This window comes from Bufo gargarizans, chromosome 3 (genome assembly GCF_014858855.1).
Source record: "Bufo gargarizans isolate SCDJY-AF-19 chromosome 3, ASM1485885v1, whole genome shotgun sequence".
NCBI lineage: Eukaryota > Metazoa > Chordata > Amphibia > Anura > Bufonidae > Bufo > Bufo gargarizans.
In genome coordinates this window covers 448,829,225-448,846,288 of record NC_058082.1, presented here as the reverse complement: position 1 = coordinate 448,846,288, position 17,064 = coordinate 448,829,225, and the positions used below count along the sequence as shown (strand labels likewise).

Sequence of the window (17,064 nt, the reverse complement as noted above, 5' to 3'; positions counted from 1 at the left end):
CGTACCATCCTCAGTCTAACGGCCAAGTAGAACGGGTGAACCAAATTTTGGGTGACTATCTGCGTCACTTTGTATCCTCACGCCATGACGACTGGGCTGATCTACTTCCCTGGGCGGAGTTCTCCTACAACTACAAACAATCCTCTGCCTCTAACAAGTCTCCTTTCTTTGTAGTTTTTGGCCGTCATCCTCTTCCACCTCTGCCGCAGTCTCCCACTCCTTCTTCTGTACCTGCCGTTGACAGTCTTGTACAGGATTTTTCCTCCATCTGGCGAGAAACCCACGCTGCTCTCCTCAAGGCTTCCGCCCGTATGAAGGTTCAAGCTGACAAGAGACGCAGATCTCCTCCGGAATTTCGCCCGGGTGACAAGGTGTGGCTCTCCTCTAGGTACATCCGATTTAGGGTCCCAAGTTACAAGTTGGGCCCTCGTTTCTTGGGACCCTATAAAATCAAGAGTCGTATCAATCAAGTTTCTTATCAGCTCCTTCTTCCTCCCTCCCTCCGAATCCATAACTCTTTCCATGTCTTCCTTCTTAAACCTGCTGTCTTTAACCGTTTTTCTCCCAAGCTTGTTTCTCCCACCCCTGTCGCCGGTACCTCCGATATATTCTCTGTCAAGGAGATCTTGGCGACCAAGATCTCCCGGGGGAAAAGATTTTTTTGGGTCGACTGGGAGGGCTGCGTTCCTGAGGAGAGGTCATGGGAGCCGGAGGAGAACATACTGGACCGCAGTCTCATCCTCAAGTTCTTCGGTACCAAAAAGGGAGGGAGACCAAAGAGGGGGGTACTGTTACGCTGAGCGCTCCGGGTCCCCTGCTGGCCTCGGAGCGCTCACAGCGTATGCCCCCAGGCAGCACTCCAGCGTCTCGGCGTGTGCGTCCTCGCTCTCTAGGGCGCGCGCGCGCCGGGACTCTTAGATTCAAAGGGCCAGTGCACCAGTGATTGGTGCCTGGTCCAAAGGGGTTATTAAGGGTTAAGGTTTGTGAGAGGCAGTGCTGACTTAATTAGGCTGCACCTGTGCACTGCCCATATATACCTTCTCCTCCCACAGCTTTCTGCCGGATCTTTGTGCCTTGTGCCTCAGAGAAAGCGTTCCCTACTGTGTTAGTTTGCCTTGCCTGTTGCCGAACCCGTTGCTACCGTCTACTCGCCTTTGAACCTTTGCCGCCTGCCCTGACCTCTGCTACGTCCGACTACGCTCTTGCCTTCTCCCTGTGTACCACGCCTTATCAGCTGCCAGAGAGGTCGAGTTGTTACTAGGGGACACGACCTGGTAGTTACCGCCGCAGCAAATCCATCCCGCTTTGCGGCGGGCTCTGGTGAAGACCAGTAACTGCTTAGAACCGGTCCTCTAGTACAACCCGCGCCATCGCCTCTCTGGTCCAGAGGATCCACTACCTGTCCTGCCGGTACGTGACAGCATCACTAGTTACCAAGCTGACCACAAGCAGATCTGGCAGGTTTTTTTGGAGGTTGTAAGTAAAACCTATATTAGTGGCCTGGGGCCATTTTAGGGGGTATTATAGGGGTTGAATAACCCCTTTAATATGCATAAGAGGAGTTACGCCTAATATTACACTTTATGATTCATTCAGTGTAACTTTTTTATTAGGTGGTGGCGTCAGCGACATTACTTGCGCTATACCTCCTGTATAATGTTTGTGCATCCTAAATATCAGTGACATTCATTCAGTGTAATTTTTTATTAGGCGGTAGTGACAGCGACATTACTTGCACTATACCTCCTGTTTAACGTGTGCGCATCCTAAAAATATATGTGACATTCTGTGTACTTTAATTGCGCATACACTTACAAAACCTGCACTACTGTACGTGTGACATTCTTGCAAGCATACAGTGGATATAAAAAGTCTACACACCGTGTTAAAATGTCAGGTTTCTGTAATGTAAAAAAATTAGACAAAGATAAATAATTTCAGAACTTTTTCCCCTTTAATGTGACCTATAAACTGTACAACTCAATTGAAAAACAAACTGAAATCTTTTAGGTAGAGGGAAGAAAAAGACCCAGACATTCTGCCCACCTATTAGGGTGCTTTGATGCCATGTGGCGGATCATGCTGGTGTTTTTTTTTTTTTTTTTATTATAATATATCTTTATTTCGATTACGTACAATAAATACATCCGTAGAAAAAACATTACCCCAACAATTCGTGAAAAAATTATTAACAGATGATAGTTACTATTCATCTTTCATTTTTCTTCTTTCTTTCTCCCCATTCTCCCCATTCCCATGTGGTGGATCATGCTGGTGTTGGTGAGGTTGCTAGTGTTCATGCCCTTGCACATTTTTGTACAGCAGTTTGCAAATTACAATTCTTTTATCATCCGCACTTTCCTCAAAAAAGCTCCAGACTGCAGAACACCTACCCCTTGGCAAGGGAGATTGCCGCTAGGGGGTGCTCCGGGGAACAGTTGTCGGCCTGTTTGGTGTGACCCGCCTTCTCCGTTTTGCCACCCCACTGCCTCTTCCAGCCTGTTGCAGTGCTGCGGATCCCTCCCCCTCTGTACTGCTGTCCTCGCTCGGCTTGCCACATTCCCAGGTTATGTCACTGACTTCATTGTCCAGCACCTCCTCTTCCACTTCCTCACTCTGGTCATCCTCCTGACTTGACCTAACAACAACCTCAGTTATTGACAACTGTGTTTCATCCTCATCATGAACCTCTTGAGACACTAATTGCGGTTGACTTATTAGCAACTGTGTCTCATCATCATCATCCACCTCATGAAACTCTAATTGCCGTTCCCCACCATCATCTTCTTCTGACTGTGGATGCTCCAGAGTTTGGGAATCAGGGCACAAGATCTCCTCATGTTCCTCTTCAAGCGGGCTTGGCGAGAGACCCAAATTAAGGAATGGCGATGAAAACAGCTCCTCGGAATATCTGAGTGTGGGATTACTTGTTTGCCAAGACTCTCTATGGTGGGTGGAAGGAATATCAGGTTGAGGATTCTGTTGACCAGACTCTTGGCTACTGAGACTGGACTTTTTGGAAGACAGGGTGGTGCTTAACCGACTGGAAGCATTATCTGCTGCAATCCAACTGACCACCTGGTCGCACTGGTCTGACTTCCAGAGTGGTGTCCTGCGCTGCCCTGCAAACTGGTACATGAAGCCAGGTATTGTGGATGAGTGTGTTTCTTGTGCTCTGGCAGGAGGCACAGTTTCACCGCTCCCATCAGCAGCACGGCCACTTCCCTGTCCCTTACTGCTTGCCTTGCGCATATTAAATGGTATATACAGTGGATATAGAAAGTCTACCCCTGTTAAAATGTCAGATTTCTGTAAAGTAATAAAATTAGACAAATGTAAATCATTTCAGAACTTTTTCCACCTTTAATCTGACCTATAAACTGTACAACTCAATTGAAAAACAAACTGAAATCTTTTAGGTAGAGGTAAGAAAAAATATAAAAATAAAATAATATGGTTGCATAAGTGTGCACACCCTTAAACTAATACTTTGTTGAAGCACCTTTTGATTTTATTACACCACTCAGTCTTTTTGGGTATGAGTCTATCAGCATGGCACATTTTGACTTGGCAAGATTTGCCCACTCTTTTTTGCAAAAACACTCCAAATCTGTCAGATTGTCAGGGCATCTCCTGTGCACAGCCCTCTTCAGATCACCCCACAGATTTTCAATCGGATTCAGGTCTGGGCTCTGACTGGGCCATTCCAAAACATTAATCTTCTTCTGGAGAAGCCATTCCTTTGTTGATTTGGATGTATGCTTTGGGTCGTTGTCATGCTGAAACATGAAGTTCCTCTTCATGTTGAGCTTTCTAGCAGAAGCCTGAAGGTTTTGTGCCAATATTGACTGGTATTTGGAACTGTTCATAATTCCCTCTAGCTTAACTAAGGCACCATGGAGAGTCTTGGCAAACAAGTGATCCCACACTCGGATATTCCGAGGAGCTGTTTTCATCGCCATTCCTTAATTTGGGTCTCTCGCCAAGCCCGCTTGAAGAGGAACATGAGGAGATCTTGTGCCCTGATTCCCAAACTCTGGAGCATCCACAGTCAGAAGAAGATGATGGTGGGGAACGGCAATTAGAGTTTCATGAGGTGGATGATGATGATGAGACACAGTTGCTAATAAGTCAACCGCAATTAGTGTCTCAAGAGGTTCATGATGAGGATGAGACACAGTTGTCAATAACTAAGGTTGTTGTTAGGTCAAGTCAGGAGGATGACCAGAGAGAGGAAGTGGAAGAGGAGGTGCTGGACAATGAAGTCAGTGACATAACCTGGGAATGTGGCAAGCCGAGCGAGGACAGCAGTACAGGGGGAGAGGGATCCGCAGCACTGCAACAGGCTGGAAGAGGCAGTGGGGTGGCAAAACGGAGAAGGCGGGTCACACCAAACAGGCCCGCAACTGTTCCCCGGAGCACCCCCTTGCAGCAATCTCCCTTGCCAAGGGGTAGGTGTTCTGCAGTCTGGAGCTTTTTTGAGGAAAGTGCGGATGATAAAAGAATTGTCATTTGCAAACTGCCGTACCAAATTTGTGCAATGGCATGAACACTAGCAACCTCACCAACACTAGCATGATCCGCCACATGGCATCATAACACCCTAATAGGTGGGCAGAATGTCTGGGTCCACAACCAGTGTCTGCAGGTCACACCACTGTCTCCTCTTCTCTTCTCCTGTGTTAAATGCTGGCCAATCCCCTGTCCAAGACGCAGGCCCGGATGCCTCCCGCCATGCACCTGGACCTTCGCAAGCCCCATCAGCTAGCACATCCACTTCTGTGTCCCAGCGCAGTGTACAGAAGTCTGTACCCCAGGCCTTTGAACGAAAGCGCAAATACCCAGCCACTCACCCCACAGACCATAGCACTAAATGCGCACCTTTCCAAGTTCCTGGCCATGGAAATGTTGCCATTTAGGCTTGTGGACACTGAAGCTTTCCGCAGCCTGATGGTGGCGGCTGGCCCGCGGTACTCTGTCCCAGCCGCCAATATTTTTCACGGTGTGCAGTCCCAGCCTTACATCAGCATGTGTCCCGTAACATCTTCCATGCCCTGACCAACGCAGTTATTGGGAAGATCCACTTAACCACAGACACATGGACAAGTGCTTGTGGCCAGGGACGCTACATTTCCCTGACGGCACACTGGGTGAACGTTGTGTAGGCCAGGAGCGAGTCGTACCCTGGGATGGCACAGGTGCTACCGACGTCAAGGATTGCGGGCCCTACTTCCATCAGGGTTTCCGCCGCCACCTACGTTAGTGGCTGCAACCCCCCTTCTCCTCCTATGCCTCCTCCTCCACTTCCACCTCTGAATTATCATCTCACAGCACCAGTCAGCCATCAGTCAGTAGCTGGAAGCAGTGTAGCACTGCAATGGGGAAGCAGCAACAGGACTTGCTTAAACTGATCTGCTTAGGTGACAAACAGCACACCGCTGCAGAGCTGTGGCAGGGGATAGGGAACAAGACTCACCACTCAACCTACCAGGCATGGTTGTGTCTGATAATGGCCGTAACTTGGTGGCGGCTTTGGAGCTCGGCAAGCTCACACACATACCATGCCTAGCCAACATACGCAACCTAGTGGTTCAGCGGTTTCTCAAAACCTACCCCAATTTGCCTGAGCTACTGGTGAAGGTGCGCCACATGTGTGCCCATTTCCGCAAGTCATCGACAGCTTCCGCCAGTCTGGCAACGCTGTGACAGCGCTTGCATTTGCCAGCTCACCGACTGTTGTGCAACGTGAGCACACGCTGGAACTCAATGTTCCAAATGTTGGCCAGGCTTTGTCAGCAGCAGAGGGCAATAGTGGAATACCAGCTGCAACATGGTCGTCGCCTTTCTAGTCAGCTTACGCTCTTCACAAGCGACGAGTGGGCATTGATGTCTGACCTCTGTGAGGTTTTATGCAACTTTGAGGAATCAACACAGATGGTGAGCGGCAATAACGCTATTATCAGCGTAACCATCCCACTTCTGTGTCTACTCAAACGCTCGCTGCTCACAATTAAGGTGGCCACTTTGCATGTGAAAGAGGTGGAAATGGGGGAAGAAAGTACACAGGGTGATAGCCAGACCACCCTCAGTTCATCTTCTCAGCGCAAAATGGATGAGGAGGAGGAGCAGGAGACAATTGCCTCCGCTACAGAGGGTAGTACCCCTGGAAGTTTTATTCCATCTGTTCAGCGTGGATGGGTAGAAGAGGAGGAAGAGGATGAGGAGATTGAGAGTCCTCCTCCTGATAATGACAGCAAAGTCTTGTCTGTTGTGACTCTGGCACACATGGCTGACTTTATGTTAGGCTGCCTTTCCCCCGTAACCCTTCGCGTTGTACGCATTTTGCCCAACACCGATTACTGGTTGTTCACCCTTCTCGACCCCGTTACAAAGAGAACTTCTCATCTCTCATTCCTGTGGTGGAGAGGACGAGCAAAATGGTGCAATACCAGAAGGTCCTTGTGGAAAAATTGCTCCAAATATTTCCAGCTGACAACGCTGGCTGCAGAGTACACGTACATAGTTCCTTGGCCAGACAGGGAGACAAGGAGGGGAGACAAGGGGAACACACAGCAGTTCCAACAGAGGCAAGGCAACACTCTCCAAGGCCTGGGACAGTTTTATGACACCCCACCAGCACCCTCAACCTAATGCGCGGCCTAGTGTCACAAGGAGGGAAAAATTTGGGAAGATGGTGAAGGAGTACATAGCAGACCGTGTCAGTGTCCTCAGTGATCCCTGTGTGCCTTACAACTATTGGGTGTTCAAGCTGGACACATGGCACGAACTGGCACTCTACACCCTGGAGGTTCTGGCCTGCCCCGCCACCAGCGTTTTGTCAGAGCGGGTATTTAGTGCTGCTGGGGGTATAATAACTGATAAGCACATCCGCCTGTCAACTGAAAATGCTGACCGGTTGACTCTTATAAAAATGAACAAGGCCTGGATTGCCCCTGACTTGTCTACTCCACCAGAGAAAAGCGGATAAACATAAAGGCTCTCTAAATGTGGCTTTTATGGTGTATTGAATACACTGTATTCCCATGCACCCCTTCCACCACTAAAAAGGGTATATGGTTCAATCTCCCTTTTCTCCTCCTCCCCCTCCATCATATCAACATGCTTATTAGGCTGCCCTCGCTCCTAATGTTTTAGAGGGTCAGATCAGCAGCGAGCCCTCACCCATAATGTTTTAGATGGTCACCAGCAGCCCCTTAACCATAATGTTTTTGAGTAAATAACAGGAGCAGTCTCTGAAACGTTGCCTGGACTTTTGGTGCTGCAGGTCCCAAAAGTGTTGTGGATTGATTCACACTAAAGTTCAAATGCGTTAATAGGACCGCGCTGCAGGGTATCTTGGAATCCTTTCCTCCACCCAAGGCTCTCCTCACACCATCCGGACATGGAAAACACACAATTTCCTCAGTTAGCCTCCCCTCCTCCAACAAAACCTGCAGGACATCAAGGGCATGCTGCTTGTACATACATTCAATTTCCATGGTGGTAGGTTCCCTTTAAATCAAAACCTGTGCATAGTTCCGTTTTTTATAAACTTCACATCGAAAACTTCTATTTTTTTTCTCTATTGAAGTCAATAATAAAGATATAGAACACTTGAATATAAATAGCCTTAATAACACAGAATAAACATTTTATTTTATGTAATGCAGTTTTTCTAGATTGTAGACTGATGAACATTCTTATTTTCTTCCATAGGGATGTGCTGTGTTTTTCAGATCATGGTTTGAAAAAAATTTCCTTTATGTCGGAATAGCTACCATCTGTATTTCTATCATAGAGGTAAGTCATCATTAATATCAGTGGCGTTAACAAGGGCTGATTCACATCATGTAGCTGGCTTTTCTTTATACAGTACTTTTGACTAAACTGGAAACCATATCCAACAAATGCACTTCAAAATATACTTCAGGAAAATCTCATTACTTCAGCATACAAATAGTGAACCATATTCTCCCCTAGTTAGAGTGTTCACATATTTAGCAGGGACTCATAAATATGGCTTTTGGTTCAAACAACATTTTCTTCAGTATATTAATGGCAGAAACCCAGTGAATACCGTCTTAAAATAATGATAGGTTATGTATATATACAGTGACATGCAAAAGTGTGGGCACCCCTGGTCAAAATTACTGTTACTGTGAACAGTTTAGCAAGTTGAAGATGAAATGATATCCAAAAGGTGTAAAGTTATATATGAAACACACTTTTCAACATTTTAAGCAATATCAATTTACTATTTTGGTTTTATACAATTTTAAAATGAAAAAAGGAAAGCAGTACCTTGCAAAAGTATGTAAACCCAAGGAGATTTGCATGCTCAGATAACTTTGACCAAGGTCTCAGACTTTAAATAGCTTGTGAGGATTAAGGCTTGCTCACAATCATTGTTATGAAAAGTCAGGTGATGCAAATTCGAAAGCTTTTTAAGTAGTCAGATTGCTTTAGTCTTGTCCCAAAAAACTGCATCCATGGGTTCTTCTAAGCAGCTGCCTAACACTCTGGAAAAAAAAATGGTTGAGGCCTATAAAGCTGGAGAAGGCTATACGAAGATAGCAAAGCCTTTTCAGGTTGCCATTTCCTTAGTTTGAAATATAATAAAGAAATGGCAAAGAAAAATTTTAGAGGCAGCTGCTTGTAGGATTGCTAGAAAGGCAAATCATAACTCCCACTTGACTAAAAAAAGACCTTCAGGAAGATTTAACAGACCCAGGAGTTGTGGTACATTTCTCTACCTTTCAGTGACAGCTGCACAAATATGGGCTTGGTGGAAGAGTCATCAGAGGAAAACCTCTCCTGCATGCTCACCACAAAATTCAGCTTCAGAAGTTTGGAAAAGAACATCTAAACATGCCTGATGCATTTTGGAAACAAGTTATGTGGGCCAATGAGATTAAAATAGAACTCTTTGGCAACAATGAGCAAAGGTATGTTGGAGAAAAAAGGGCACAGAATGTCATGAAAAGAACACCTCTCCAAACATTAAGCATGGGGGTGGAGCAATCATGCTTTGGAGCGGTGTTGCAAAATTTCATGGGTAGAGGGAAGAATGGATTCAATGAAATTCTAGCAAATTCTGGAAGCAAACATAACACCAACTGAAAAAAGCTGACGTTGAAAAGAGGATGGCTTCTATAAATGGAGAATGATTCTAAACACACCTCAAAATCCACAATAGACTACCTAAAAGGGCACAAGCTTTTGAGTTATATCTCCAGATTTTCAATGATGTTCAGATCAGGGGGCTGCGAGGGCTGCGGGTGGCTTTAATTTAATCCATTCTTTAAATTCCCTCAAAAGGCGTAAGCTGAAGGTTTTACCATGGCCTCATGGTCCCCTGATCTGAACATCATTGAAAATCTGTGGATAAACCTCAAAAGAGCAGGCCCAGGAATCTCACAGAACTGGAAGTTTTTGTAAGAACTGATGAAAATCCCTCAAACAAGAATTTAAAGACTGTTGGCTGACTACAAAAAGTGTTTACAAGCTGTGATACTTGCCAAAGAGGGTGCTGCTAGGTACTAACCATGGAAGATGCCCAAAGTTTTGCTTTGGGCCCTTTTCCGTTTCTGTTATTTTGAAAATGTAAAAGATGAAAATAAAAAAAATGTTTTTGCTTAAAATACAAAGAGAATGTGTCATCTTTAACTTTATGCCTTGCTTAACTATTCACAGTAACAGTAATTTTGACCAGGGGTGCCCAACCATTTTCATGTCACTGTATGTACAGTACAGATCAAAAGTTTGGACACACCTTCTCATTCAAAGAGTTTTCTTTATTCTCATGACTATGAAAAGTGTAGATTCACACCAAAGGCATCAAAACTATATGGAATTATATACATAACAAAAAAGTGTGAAACAACTGAAAATATGTCATATTCTAGGTTCTTCAAAGTAGACACCTTTTGCTTTGATTACTGCTTTGCACACTCTTGGCATTCTCTTGATGAGCTTCAAGAGGTAGTCACCTGAAATGGTTTTCACTTCACAGGTGTGCCCTGTCAGGTTTAATAAGTGGGATTTCTAACCTTATAAATGGGGTTGGGACCATCAGTTGCATTGAGGAGAAGTCAGGGGGATACACAGCTGATAGTCCTACTGAATAGACTGTTAGAATTTGTATTATGGCAAGAAAAAAACAGCTAAATAAAGAAAAAGGAATGGCCATCATTACTTTAAGAAATGAAGGTCAGTCAGTCCAAAAAATTGGGAAAATTTTGAAAGTAAGGGCTATTTGACCATGAAGGAGAGTGATGGGGTGCTGCGCCAGATGACCTGGCCTCCACAGTCACCGGACCTGAACCCAATCGAGATGGTTTGGGGTGAGCTGGACCACAGAGTGAAGGCAAAAGGGCCAACAAGTGCTAAGCATCTCTGGGAACTCCTTCAAGACTGTTGGAAGACCATTTCAGGTGACTACCTCTTGAAGCTCATCAAGAGAATGCCAAGAGTGTGCAAAGCAGTAATCAAAGCAAAAGGTGGCTACTTTGAAGAACCTAGAATATAACATATTTTCAGTTGTTTCACACTTTTTTGTTATGTATATAATTCCACATGTGTTAATTCATAGTTTTGATGCCTTCATAGTCATGAAAATAAAGAAAACTCTTTAAATGAGAAGGTGTGTCCAAACTTTTGGTCTGTACTGTATATACAGGTGAAACTCGAAAAATTTGAATATCGTGCAAAAGTGCATTTATTTCAGTAATGCAAATTAAAAGGAATTGCATTAATGCAGCTTAAAATTAGAATTTTGTGAAAAGGTTCAATATTGTAGGCTCAAAGTGTCACACTCTAGTCAGCTGATTAATCCATATCCCCTGAGCAAAGGGTACCTCAAAATTGTGACTTTGGGGTATTATAAGCTGTAAGCTATAATTATCCAAATTATAACAAATAAAGGCTGAAAATATCTCGCTTTGCATGTAATGAGTCTATCTCATATGTAAGTTTCACCTTTTAAGTTGCATTACTGAAATAAATAAACTTTGCACGATATTCTAATTTTTCTAGTTACACCAGTGGAGGATTGGTTATGAAGGGGAAGTATATTTCTCAGTTTCCTTTCCTATGTTAAATAGCAGGTGAGAGACTCTCAACTGTGAGGTAAATAGCACAGAGGGTTAACAGAACCAAGAGGGCAGTTAGATAGATCTAGAGCAAGTTTCACAAGATATATATATATATATATATATATATATATATATATATGTATACAGTTGCAAGAAAAGGTATGTGAACCCTTTGGAATGATATGGATTTCTGCACAAATTGGTCATAAAATGTGATCTGATCTTCATCTAAGTCACAACAATAGACAATCACAGGTGTTCCTTTAAAAAAATGTTCCTTTAAAAAAATCAGAAATGGAACCAACTGAAAATAAAAATTGCAACAAAAAAATGAAAAACGCATCTGTATGAAAAACGCATAGGAACCGCAAAAAAGCCGCAACACTGACAATTGATACTTAATAATTAGATCCAGACCGGCTTTTTGGAGGAACTCTGAGTCCGAACCAGGTCTTGAAAGAGACCAAGCGCAAGTATAAAATAAGCCAACCTATGAAATCGGGGTATACCACTGAGGAAGGGGAAAGCGTCTCCCCGAAACGCGTTTGGTGAACAATTGAACAATACCCCGTCTACATGGACATAAGTGCACTTTAAAGGAAAAGAAAGAGAAAGAAAGAAATAAACCTTCTCTAGCTCGAGACCTCCAATACGTCATTTACCTGCGCCTGAAGGTACGAGTACGCAGCCTCTCAAACCAAACCAGCTGCCGGAAGTATCTGGGATACACACGTGGAACGCTACGGACTTCACAGCCGGGACGCCGGCTTCTAACACAGACTAGCAGTCGACCCACTTGTCCCAGTGAATCTATACCAGGCAAAGGTAAGCCCACATAGTGGGTAAAGAACTATGAGACGGTAAATCCATATATTAGCAAGATTGAAACCAGACCAGATAAAATCATATCTAGTGATCTGCTAAGAATACTTTCCAGCTTTCACAAGCAAACAACAAAGACTGGACATTTCTCATTACTTGGATAGGAGAAACAATTCGGACTTGGCACTACTTTAATGTATCCATAACAAGATATATAGTTGATATTCATATCGCTATCTACATATTGCTACTTGTGTATTCACAATAAGATACAAATTATATCAACCAAGGAGAACCAATAGCGCTTGACACCTATGTGTATATTTTCACTTTTTGATACAGGATTTATTGCCAATGTTTAATACAATCTTAATGGTATAGAGGATAGCATATTTTCTGGTGAAAGTTATCCGTACTAGTGGAGATTTCTGAGTGGGTGACCTTCAACCAGAAAATATCCTCATACATTTTCATTTTTATTTATTGTTTTATTGATGTTTTATTATATGTTTGAATAAATTCTGTCCCATATTTCCATATATGAGTGCCCATCCATATTTTTTTTCCTACATTTATTCCACTTTTGAGGGGTGTCTCAATTTTGGTTGGTGCACCTGCCCTGAGAGAGCAGGGGTGAGCGGATCTCTATAACATTTTTTCATTCTAATTTATATCACCCATTGGGATCAAGCTCCCCCTGCACTTATCATGGATATATGGAATTATATGGAGACAAAACAACATAAAGCAGAAAATTACAGCTTTGAAGATATGGAGGGAGGAAATAATAGCAATCCAGAAGAAAGGTCTATAGTGGAGACATTCCGAGATTTGGAGGAATTACTAAAGAAAAAATTGAGACAAATCTGGGAAATACGCTCCCTACAGCTATACCTGAATCATAATAAAATCCCCAAAGGTCTACAAATGAACAAAATACCAGCACAGGACCTAGCAGGAGAAGACTTTGATAAAGAATGGGGGGATTTATTGCATACACAATCGCGAGCTCTGATGGAGCTCATTATTAAAAGGAGAACTATAATTTTAGACAATCTATCTGAAAAAATAATGAAATTAAAAATAAAATTAGAAAAATTCCCAAGGGACCAGATATACGAAATGTGGCAGGAGAGATTATATAAAAGCCTAGATAAAACAGAACAAGAAATTATAGCTAAAAAAACAAAAAAACATAGAAATATAAACAGGAAAGATGAGAAAAATTATGACAGAGAAGAACACATAGAAGAAAATTCCAAACCTAAAAATAAAGAACAAAAAGAATTAAGAAGGTTTGATATACCAACTCAAAACAGATATGAAACTTTGGCTGAGGGTTCTTTTTTAGACCATACTCCCCCTCACCATTCACCACGAATAAAACAGAAACAGCCTCAACAAACAAATCACAGAAGAACACCCCCTCACATACACAGAACACCATACAATTTAAGACACAGAGTACCACAGGAACAGAGGAGTCAAATACATCCAAAAATGGATGTAGGGAGACACGAAAGATGGCCAACGAACACACAGGACAATCACTATCTAGAAAACACTTGGGAAAATCACCAACACAGGGAAAATCATCAAAAAGAAGAAGACACGAAGATCCCAGAGAAAGAGACGAACACAGGAACTACCACCAAAAATAAAAGATAATATCATTAATTTGAGCACAATTAACCTTACTTCCACACAGATTACCCTCTTAAATAGAGGCCTAAAATTCGCACCCTCAGCCCCTTTAAATAAATTTGATACTTATATCGGTATCCAAAAGTTCATTAGAAAAATCTGTCTAAAAAAATACTTCCTAAAAAACCCACCAACTGTGGAACAACAAACAAAAGACCCTTATATCCATACACAGTTGAGAAATAAATCTAAAAAATTCCCCAGAGCGGAAATTGGTCCTGAAATAGCCACATTTCAAAAAAGTGTGGAGGCAGATTTAGAAAAATTAAAAACAAAAAAAGGATATAGGAATAATCTAACAAACGGAGAAATAAATGCCATAAGGGAACTACAAAAAAATGAAAAAGTAGTCATCCGCCCAGCAGACAAAGGGGGAGCTATTGTAATCTGGGGAGAGGATCAATATAATACTGAATGCCTCAGACAATTAAAAGACCAGACTACGTATACCCCTATAAAAAAAGACCCCACAGAGATTTTTAAACAAGACCTTTTTCATTTCTGCAAAAGAGGACTACAACAGGGAATTTTAACACAACAGGAATTTGATTTTATAACCAGTACACCGGGTAGATTACCCATCTTCTACTGTTTACCAAAAGTCCACAAAAATTTGGTGGACCCACCAGGCCGTCCCATCATTTCGGGTATCGGATCTTTAACAGTAAATCTGTCCCGATATATAGATACCTTACTTCAACCTGAAGTAAGGAAAATAAAATCCTATATACGCGACACGACTGAAATTGTGAGTACTGTGGAAAGCCTGGACGTCCATGACCATTGGATTATGGGCACGTTGGACGTCCAGTCTCTCTACACTATTATCGATCACAACCAAGGCATTACAGCCTTGAGAGAACAACTGTCTGGAAATAAAATGTGGAATACAAGTCAAATAGATTATGTATTAGAGGGTGTGGATCATATCCTGCACCATAATTATTTCCTCTTCTCTGATCAATTTTATGTACAGAGAAGGGGAACCGCCATGGGTACCAGATTCGCCCCCAGCTATGCCAATTTGTTTTTGGCACATTGGGAGGCGACCAACATCGACCCCGAGCTGGGGGCGGATCTGGTCCTATGGCGGAGATATATAGACGATATAATATTTATTTGGGGCGGATCAAAAGAAAATTTAGATCGATTCATTGAGAAGATTAATAATAATACAAGTAATTTAAGTTTTACCTCTAACATCGGGAACGAAAAAGTAGAATTTTTGGATATTGAGATCACAAGAAAAGACAAAAAATACGTGTGCAATACCTTTCAAAAGCCCACTGCCAAAAATGGATATATTCCCTTCTCGAGTTGCCACCTACCAAGGTGGCTAACGAATGTCCCCTTCGGACAGTTTCGCCGTTTAAAGCGAAACTGCACGGAGGATAAAAAATTCGAGGAGGAGGCCAACATTATGAAAGATCAGTTTAAGGAAAAAGAATACCCAGAATCTCTCATAAATGAGGCTCTGACGAAAGTAATTAATCTAGATAGGAAGACCTTTTTTGAACCATCTCAAAAATTACAAAAATTGAAACAGGAGGAAGATTTGGGCTTTCGAATAATTCTGCCATATAACACTCAAGCTAAACAAATTGAATATATCATCAAATCCCATTGGCATCACTTACATAAAGATAAAACTATAGGGACGCTTCTGCCCCCAATACCTAAAATAATATACTCAAAGGCCCCAAATCTGGGAATACAGATAGCGCCCTCAGTAAAAGAAATGTGTAAGAAAAGTCCAACATTGAATTGGCTCCAACCAAAAGGCTTCTTTAGATGTGGGAAATGCTTGGGTTGTAAAAAGACCAAATTCCCAAGAAAAACAACATCTATTACTTCTACACAAAATTCCCACTCTATGACTATCAAACATTTCCTTACTTGCAATTCCACCAATGTGGTTTATCTGATCCAGTGTCCATGTCGGAGACAATATATAGGTAGGACCAAACGCACCTTGAAGGTCAGGATAGCGGAACATTTAAACAATATAGCTAAAGGCTATGAGAAACACTCGCTGTCCAGACACTTCAAGGTGGCACACAACCAAGATCCTAGGGGTCTCTCCTTCATGGCACTGGAAAAAGTGGACAAACATTGGCGAGGAGGAAATCAGATTGAAAGGCTATCAAGGGCAGAGTCTAGAAAAATCTATGAGTTTGGCAGTTTATTGCCAAAGGGTTTGAATGCAGATCTGGAAATATTCGGATTCATATAGAGACGGGGAGGTCCGTGTGGGTGTCGACGCAGGGTTGCATGCCAGGCTGTTTATTCCAGCGCTGCAACCCTCCCTCTACCCCACATGGGCAACCCACTTCTTCTGCATCATCCCAAAATATCCCTTTGACCAGATCCCGTTTTACGTACAGAAGAAAAAAGATCCACATAAATAGAAATGGAAGAAAGAAATGAAATAATATAGAATGTGATATATCTATTCGGATAAGTACCCCTCTATATAGACAACTTTTATATTTGTTTCTATAGATTTTATTGATTTTATTTTTTTATATATTCTCATATATATATATGTGTATACACATACATATATATATATATATTTTTAAGTATAAGTATATGTATTTTATTCTGTGATTTATGTATTTCACATATGCATTAATATTCTGATCTAGCAAGTTATACTGAAAATTCCATGCTAAAGCTTACAATTAGGAAATACAAATGATGTTCCTTTAAAAAAATCAGAAATGGAACCAACTGAAAATAAAAATTGCAACAAAAAAATGAAAAACGCATCTGTATGAAAAACGCATAGGAACCGCAAAAAAGCCGCAACACTGACAATTGATACTTAATAATTAGATCCAGACCGGCTTTTTGGAGGAACTCTGAGTCCGAACCAGGTCTTGAAAGAGACCAAGCGCAAGTATAAAATAAGCCAACCTATGAAATCGGGGTATACCACTGAGGAAGGGGAAAGCGTCTCCCCGAAACGCGTTTGGTGAACAATTGAACAATACCCCGTCTACATGGACATAAGTGCACTTTAAAGGAAAAGAAAGAGAAAGAAAGAAATAAACCTTCTCTAGCTCGAGACCTCCAATACGTCATTTACCTGCGCCTGAAGGTACGAGTACGCAGCCTCTCAAACCAAACCAGCTGCCGGAAGTATCTGGGATACACACGTGGAACGCTACGGACTTCACAGCCGGGACGCCGGCTTCTAACACAGACTAGCAGTCGACCCACTTGTCCCAGTGAATCTATACCAGGCAAAGGTAAGCCCACATAGTGGGTAAAGAACTATGAGACGGTAAATCCATATATTAGCAAGATTGAAACCAGACCAGATAAAATCATATCTAGTGATCTGCTAAGAATACTTTCCAGCTTTCACAAGCAAACAACAAAGACTGGACATTTCTCATTACTTGGATAGGAGAAACAATTCGGACTTGGCACTACTTTA

At 42.4% G+C, this 17,064-nt stretch overlaps 1 protein-coding gene across 1 annotated transcript in view; it reads left to right on the top strand.

Annotated features, from left to right (window-relative positions):
- Window positions 1–17,064, top strand: part of CD53 (CD53 molecule) — a 98,606-nt gene that overhangs the window by 73,071 nt on the left and 8,471 nt on the right. The window contains exon 7 of the mRNA XM_044283531.1: window positions 7,717–7,800. Within this exon, the coding sequence (XP_044139466.1) occupies window positions 7,717–7,800 (84 nt within the window). The remainder of the gene's footprint in view (window positions 1–7,716; window positions 7,801–17,064) is intronic.